The sequence below is a fragment of the Ranitomeya variabilis genome, chromosome 1 (genome assembly GCF_051348905.1).
Source record: "Ranitomeya variabilis isolate aRanVar5 chromosome 1, aRanVar5.hap1, whole genome shotgun sequence".
In the NCBI taxonomy this organism is placed as follows: domain Eukaryota; kingdom Metazoa; phylum Chordata; class Amphibia; order Anura; family Dendrobatidae; genus Ranitomeya; species Ranitomeya variabilis.
The window spans coordinates 1,122,784,777-1,122,792,102 of record NC_135232.1 but is presented as its reverse complement, the minus strand read 5'-3'; the positions used below and the strand labels follow the sequence as shown (position 1 = coordinate 1,122,792,102).

The 7,326-nt window shown below is 40.1% G+C and overlaps 1 protein-coding gene across 1 annotated transcript; it reads right to left on the bottom strand.

The window, feature by feature from the left end:
• LOC143792988 (nicotinamide N-methyltransferase-like) lies at window positions 1-7,064 on the bottom strand. The gene is made up of 4 exons (XM_077279533.1): window positions 6,860-7,064; window positions 5,132-5,308; window positions 2,842-3,052; window positions 1-1,977 (listed from the first exon to the last, which is right to left on the bottom strand). Exons 1-4 carry the CDS (start codon window positions 7,044-7,046, stop codon window positions 1,548-1,550), a joined length of 1,005 nt encoding a protein of 334 aa, XP_077135648.1. The 5' UTR covers window positions 7,047-7,064; the 3' UTR covers window positions 1-1,547.
• Between the last annotated feature and the right edge of the window lie 262 nt (window positions 7,065-7,326).

Sequence of the window (7,326 nt, the reverse complement as noted above, 5' to 3'; positions counted from 1 at the left end):
TCACCCCGAAAATACAATTTATGTGAGTTTCATTTTAGCAGCTCATAATGTATCTCAGTATTGTGTATGGCCCCCATATGCCTGTGTGCACTCCCAACATCGTCTGGGCATACTTCTGATAAGATGGCAGATGGTTATTTGGGGGTATATCCTGTCAGACCTGGATCAGAGCATCAGTGGCTCCTGGACAGTCCGTGATGGTAATTTTTGGCTTCAGTGGATCCACTTATACAAAATATCCCAGAGGTTCTAAATTGAATTTAGTTCTGGGGTATGTGAAGGCCCTTCAATGGCATAGATAGATTTGTCATACAGGGACTCCCTACACACACTGGTAAGACATGTTTTTCAACTGCACAAGTTCTACACCACTGACATGTTGACAGACCATTCATCCTTGCAGTGGATGTCTCGGCTAATCTTGTAGGAACAGTTCTATCACAAAAGTTTTCTGAATGCAGAAATTGTCTCTGTGGTTTCTTCTTCAGGAAATTTCATCTAGCTGAATAGAAATACTCCATTGATGATCAAGTAATGGGTGACATCTACTTGAAAATCTTTGTTCTCAAAGTTCTACTTTGTTCTCATCAGACCAGGGCACCTTCTTCCACATGCCATGTATTGGACACAGCTAGCATATGGAAGCTTTGATCAGATGAGACCAAATTAAAGCTTTTTGGACTATATGCAAAGCGCTATGTGTTGCAAAAAAATAACAATGCACATCACCCTGAAAACACCATCCGCACCATCAAACATGGTGGCAGCATCATTCTGTGGTGATAATTTTTTTCAGCAGTGACAGGGTAGCTGGTAAGAGTTAATGAGAAGATGGACAGAAGTAAATGCAGGACAATCCTGGAGTAAACCCAATAGAGGCTGCAAAACACATGAGATTGGGGAGTGGGTTCACCTTCCAGCAGGGCAACAACCCTAAACATCCTGCCAGCGCTACAATGAATGGTTCACATCAAAGCATAATGTGTGGGAAAGGCCCAGTCACAATCCATACGTAAATCCCATTGAGAATCTGTGGCAAGACTTGAAAATTGCTGATCACAGACGTCTCCATCCAATCTCGCTGAGCCAGAGCGAGTGTGCAAAGAAGAAGGGGCAAAAATGTCACCTCTAGATGTGCAAAGCTGGTAGGGAAAGACCACAAAAGGCTGGCCTAAGTAATTGCAGTGAGCGAAAGGTGGTCCTATAAAATATTGAATTGTGGGGGCTGAATACAAATTGCACCTCACAATATTCAGATATATATTTTTAAATTATTTAGAAAACCAACTTTGTGTTGATATATCACATAAAATCCCAATAAAATACATTGAATTTTGCTTTTGACCATAAATCCTTTTTCATTTATGTTCTAAGCTTCTTCTAGTAGTCCTTGCAAGTAGGCAGATTTTTTTTTATTTTAGCTGATTGCAACTTTTCACACAGTCAAAGGATTTGGAGCGCCACAATAAAAAACAAACCTCTGCGTCCTATAAAGATGCATTAGATATTTAGTAAGCTCAGACTTTGGGACCTATTTACTAAACATCTTAAGTTTCCATCACTTTGCAGGCCACGATGAAAGCTTTTTGTTCATGGTCTAATCGATCTGTGCAAGCTTCTCTCTCCATATTCTCATAATGGACAATAGCGAAGCCTTCGTCTGTCAGAGTCTTTCTTAAGAAGCTGTCGTCACAGTTTAGCAGATGGTATTTATCTTGTCCAACGATAAAGTAGGAAGCGTTGATATCTGTATAAATCAAGATATGGCCTCCAAGTTTTATCATGTTAGAAATTTTTCGTAGCATTATTTTGTATTCTTCATGATCCCGACTGATCATTTCCAACCCCCATACACACGTAACACAGTCGGCTCTAGGCAACGCAAAAGGATTTGTCGGGTTCGTTTTGGTAAAGTCACACTTCACGAGATGTTTCATTTTTCTTCTCAGCATTTCTTCAGCATCTTGCCACCCGTCCCTGAAGATGACACATATTTATATACAAGTACATGTTAACTCATGATATACAGTTGACTTAACGTTAAAGGGAGACTAATGAATAAGTGATTGTCAAATCTTATGTACTTGATCCAACCTCAAGTGATCAGCAGATCCAAGGGTCAAGAATGTGGAGGCGGTAAGCCAAAACTCAGTTTCATAAATGGACAATAATTAGTACTAATAATTTATATGATATGGAATTAAACACTAATTATATAATATTAATAACATGATATGTATATATTTTTTTAATCTGGAGTCAAGGTTGGTATGTTTATACCAGATCCAACCCCACCGGAAACTTAATTTTGATTATGACTTGGGTTCTCATTCATCAGGCTGATCACGAAGTAAAGTCACAATAATATGTTTAAACATAAGCACGTGTTAAAATTTGCCGTGTCAACTATTCAATGACTCCTTTTCCTATTTTGAAGCTGTTGTTGATTTCAGCTTTCAGCAGAATCGCTAGAATAATGGGAGAATGGACATTTTTTACTTGCCACATTCGTTAATCATTATCTTAATTTTGGGTCAACTATTCAAGAATTTGGTCAAGGACGCAAGATGTTTAACTTTACAAACATACAGTATGGAATAGCACAAAATCAAGTGTTTTTTTATTTAAAGCTCGCGAACTCGCACCATCTGTCTTAGGATCTATTAAGCCAAGAGAAAAAGTACTTACTCGTGTATAAAGTTATACAGGCTCAACTATGAGGCCATGTTTCTGCACTCCAATTTGCATTGTCTTAAACATGGTGGCTATCAATACACTATCAAATTTCTGTTTTGTTTTTTTTTGTCACATACAATTTTTTTGAAATACTTAATACTGGACCTGCTTGCTCCTTTTAACTCCATAAAGAGTTTTGAGGTGTGAGTCCAATCGAAAGCCTCTTGATCTTTGTTTTTCCACAGTTCAAGCTCTTTAATAGAGGCGTCACCACATTTTAGAATGGAAATTTCTTCGAAGAACTCACAAACCGAGAGAAGTTGAATTATAATGGGACCAAGACTGATGTCTATCAGTGTTTTTCCACTAACCAAACCTGCGAATAAAAGAAGAAAATGGAAGTATTAAACTCCTATAATTTTCCATATTATTCTAGAATTGATATTACTTGCTATGTGATGGAAAACTATACATTTTATCTGAATGTTGATATCGGTCCTTACATATAACTACTCTGCCTTTACTGTTCTTGTTCAAACTGAGAAGAACTGACCACCATAGAGAGTGGGCCAAGAGGAACCAAATTATCCGAAGATCCGCCCGTGGCTGTTAATCTGAGACAGCGGCATTTACAGCGCACTGACAGAGGTGTAATGTTTAAACCGCCTATTGGAACTCCCCCTGACATGATTGCGGGACACTGAAAGGTTTCTGTGACAGCCAAAGGTCTGCAGAAGACCCTCATGCCTGTCGTGATGGTACGCCTGTGAGAGCCAGCCCGCGGCAGGTATTCAAAGGAGACTGTGAACTTTGCTACAGACAGTAATACTATGGCATTGCAGTATATAGCACAAGCCACCGGATGATCGCAGATTGTAGTCCCCTAAAAGGATTAACAAATGCAATAAAAAGGGTTTTAAAAAAATATCTAAAAACAACATGAAAGTTCAAATCGCCCTGCTTTACCCCCTTAAAAATAAAATAAAAAAATACATATAATTAATATTGCTGCATTCGATACAGCTCAACGTTAGGTCCCGATGTCAGCCATTGGTGAGGGATCAGTTACAAGCGCCATTCTCTATACACAGAGCAGTGACTGAAACTGCACCGGCGCCGCCCCTATGACTAAAAGCCAAACTCTTCTGGGTGAGTAAAGTTAATTTCCTCCTGGCAGCGGGGCTTTCAGTGCCGGCATCGCATTGTGTCAGAATGATATTAACCCCATATCTACCGGGTAATAGCGTTATCTTACATGACAGGTTCCTTTTAATGGGTGGCCAAGCTATGCAAATTAGTGTGCAGAGAAAATTATTTTTCCAATTTCTATATCAGGACTGCGAGGATTTTTTTTTTCTTTTCCCAAAGTGCATGTTGGGGAGCATTAACATTGCGTTCTTACACCCATTCGGTGGCCCTGTCGTGGTTTATGTCCGAACCCCCTGCAAAACGGGGTCCGGACATTTGCGCTGTTGGGTTCATTGACTATCATGGTGCCGGCAGTGCGAACGTGTGCTCTACCGTGTACTTTTTTCGAGAGTGTATGCCTAATGTAGCAGACTGCGTCTGTTTGCCTCCAGCAGGCGTACACTCTCGAAAATGATGCACAGCAGAGGGCACGATCACTCTACCGGCACCATTGTTGGCTATGGCCCCATCGGCGCATACGTCCGAACCCAACCCCGTTTAGCAGGGGGTTCAAACATAAGCCCTGACAAGGCCACCGAACCGCTCCCTGAACACAAGGTGAAAGCTCCCTCATATGTACTTCCGGCTAAAAGAAATTCAGTTTCATTTATAATGTTGCAGCGTTAACGCTTTCAGGCTTTGTCTCCCTGCACGATGGCGTAGATGAGTAAACTGGAAATCTGTCAATGATGAGGACTTTGTAACTGTTTGATTTGTCGTTTTCGAATCTTCTATGTGCTGATGTATATCCACAGACCACCTCAATGCGGAGCTGAGCTTTGATGTGGTCATATAACAGGAAAAAGACAGATGAATGAGTTATAAATTACCATGCTGGCAACTTGTCGTAGCAATTGGACATAGCAAAATCCATTATTAGGAAATAGTCTGTGAGCAGCATAATTTATGAGTTAATGGCGCAGATAGAACTGTTTTATCTGGTTTTATAAAATGCCTTACTCCAACAACATGGGATCATGGTAAAAGGACATCACAGAGAGGGTTTATGATCCCCCCTAAGAACCAAAGAAAGAGGGTCCTTGGCTCCGAGGGTCCCAATTTGTTTATTACTACTTCTGAAAGGCCCCATGTAATCATCTATATCCCTAGCGGCAGCTGTATAACCAGACATGACCCCCCATATATACATGACATGATCAGGGCTTACCACCTTTGTGCTGATCACTGGAGGTTTATTATGAGCTGGATGCCGCTGATTTTTAGACATAAACTCCTTTATACGTGAGATAAAGTCTACGACACCTACCTGAGCTGAATACCTTATAGAAACACCTGAGCATGTTCATTGTCGACTCCTTAAAAACCGAATACGGAACATATTGGGAGAAGTAGTCCTGCAGCATCATCCTAACATTGGCCTCATGACTGGGATAGTGCAGTTTCAAGCAGGGATCCATTGTATCTTTTCTTCTTTGTAGAATTCCTAAAACAAAAGTATTTTGATAATTTGTATTTGATTAATATTTCAGTTACATATTATTATGTGGCATTTAATCTGTACCTATCATTTCAGATGAGGATAAAACTATTTGAGGCCATTTTGCCTCCTTGTATTTTTTTACTAGTTTTTCCTCTGTTTTCTCCTTGTATTTTTAGTTTTGTCAGAGATTCTGTGTTGAGACTAGACTATATATTGTCCCCCATAGACAGCAGATAAAGACATGAAGAATTTTTGTGCTCCTGTCTCTATGTGACACATGATCAGAAGCAGCAGCACTAGCATGGAGAACTTTATACATTAGTACTGAGCAGTGTAGCTGGGAATGCATCACTGTGGTTAAAGAAAGCACCTAGCAACACTGTAATTTCCTCTATCTCTCCTCCCAACTGCTTTTCATAGACTTCTAAAGACTGATCTCTTATGGAACGTGCAGTCCACCATGTTTTCATATGTGTTTGTATTTTAACTGATAAAAATTTTTGGAGATATTGCATTATTTTACACGAACGGGCTCATGTTTTCTGTCACGTCTCAGCTTGTGCCGTGAGTAGTGGGGAAGGATCATCCCATTATTATCAGCAAGAAGGACTGCAATAAATGGTAGCACTGAAGGTTTGGCAATCAGTGGTGTGCACAGCTCATCTCCCTCTTCCATGCTCACTATACTCCACAAACAGACCCGTAAAACAGGCGCGGGGGGCATGAGCCCTTGATCAAATCCAAAAATTTTTATAGTTTATATCCGCATTATATTATAAAGAGGTTGAACTTTATAGACCTATATGCCTTTTTTTAGTATAAAACTGTGTCTAGTTTTCCTTAATCATCCGCGTTGCATTCTCAAATGTAAACACTAGATGTCAGTAGAAGTTTACAGAATAACAAGCAAGACGAAGCCCAGGCGTCTCGGAACAGACAGAATTCCAAAAATTCAGCTCTTACCTGCTCTTTACGGGTAAAACTTCGACTAAAGCAGAACTATCTGTGATTGAGACTTGCATTATAAATCATAATGGCAGCCAACTAAATGCACCCACTCCTTTTTTATCAACCTTATAGTACATAATTAGATATATTGATGTATTAACAAATGATCAATGTGCTAAACTGGAATAAAATGCACAATATCAATTCCTCCAAAGATGGACGCTACCTCAAAGCTGAGGCGGCAGAACAAGAAATAACTTGCGTGAAAGTAACTATTCCTGAATATAATAATAGAAATGTAACCAGATGTACAATCATTAATACATAGTTATAAGTGATAAGGTGTTATCTCGGCATGCTCGGGTCCTAACCGAGGGTCTTCGGCGTGCTTGAATAATATGTTCAAGTCTCGATGGCTGCATGTCTCACTGCTCTTCGACAGTTGCAAGACTTGCAGAAATTGCCTAACAAACGGGCACTCAATGCATGTGTTGCGACTGTCGAACATCCATGAGACATGCATGAATCGATTTGTTCGAGCACCCGAGCATGCGGAGATAACACCTTATCCCAGCACGTTCGCTCATCACTAATAGTTATCCATACCGGAGGGGCTGTCACAAAGCCAGAGATTAGAAGACGGCAGCAGGTAAATCTTGACGGACAAACAATACAGCAGCCGAGTCCTTCCAGGAGACTTTATGATTAGAAGACAATATGAAGGATATTCTATAGCGAGTAACATGTCATTTGGAGAGCAATGAAACAAAGGGCGTAAGTAGTGTGACTGCATAATGGTATGGAGAAGACATGACACCGCCTGCCCCGCACCCTATAGCACCGGTACTGTGAATGCATGTTATGTAATGTGGAAACACCTTGTGCCAGCATAATAGAGGTTATTATGTGAACTTTTTTTTTTACAAGCTTATCTATTTTTAAACCTAAAAAAGCCACTTTCTGAAGTTAATTTGGAATAGATCCTGATCTCAAATTCGGGACACTGTTCCTTCTGTATTTCTCAAAGTGACTTAAAAAGGGCCTGTCATTTGCAAAAAATAAATGTAGTTAGC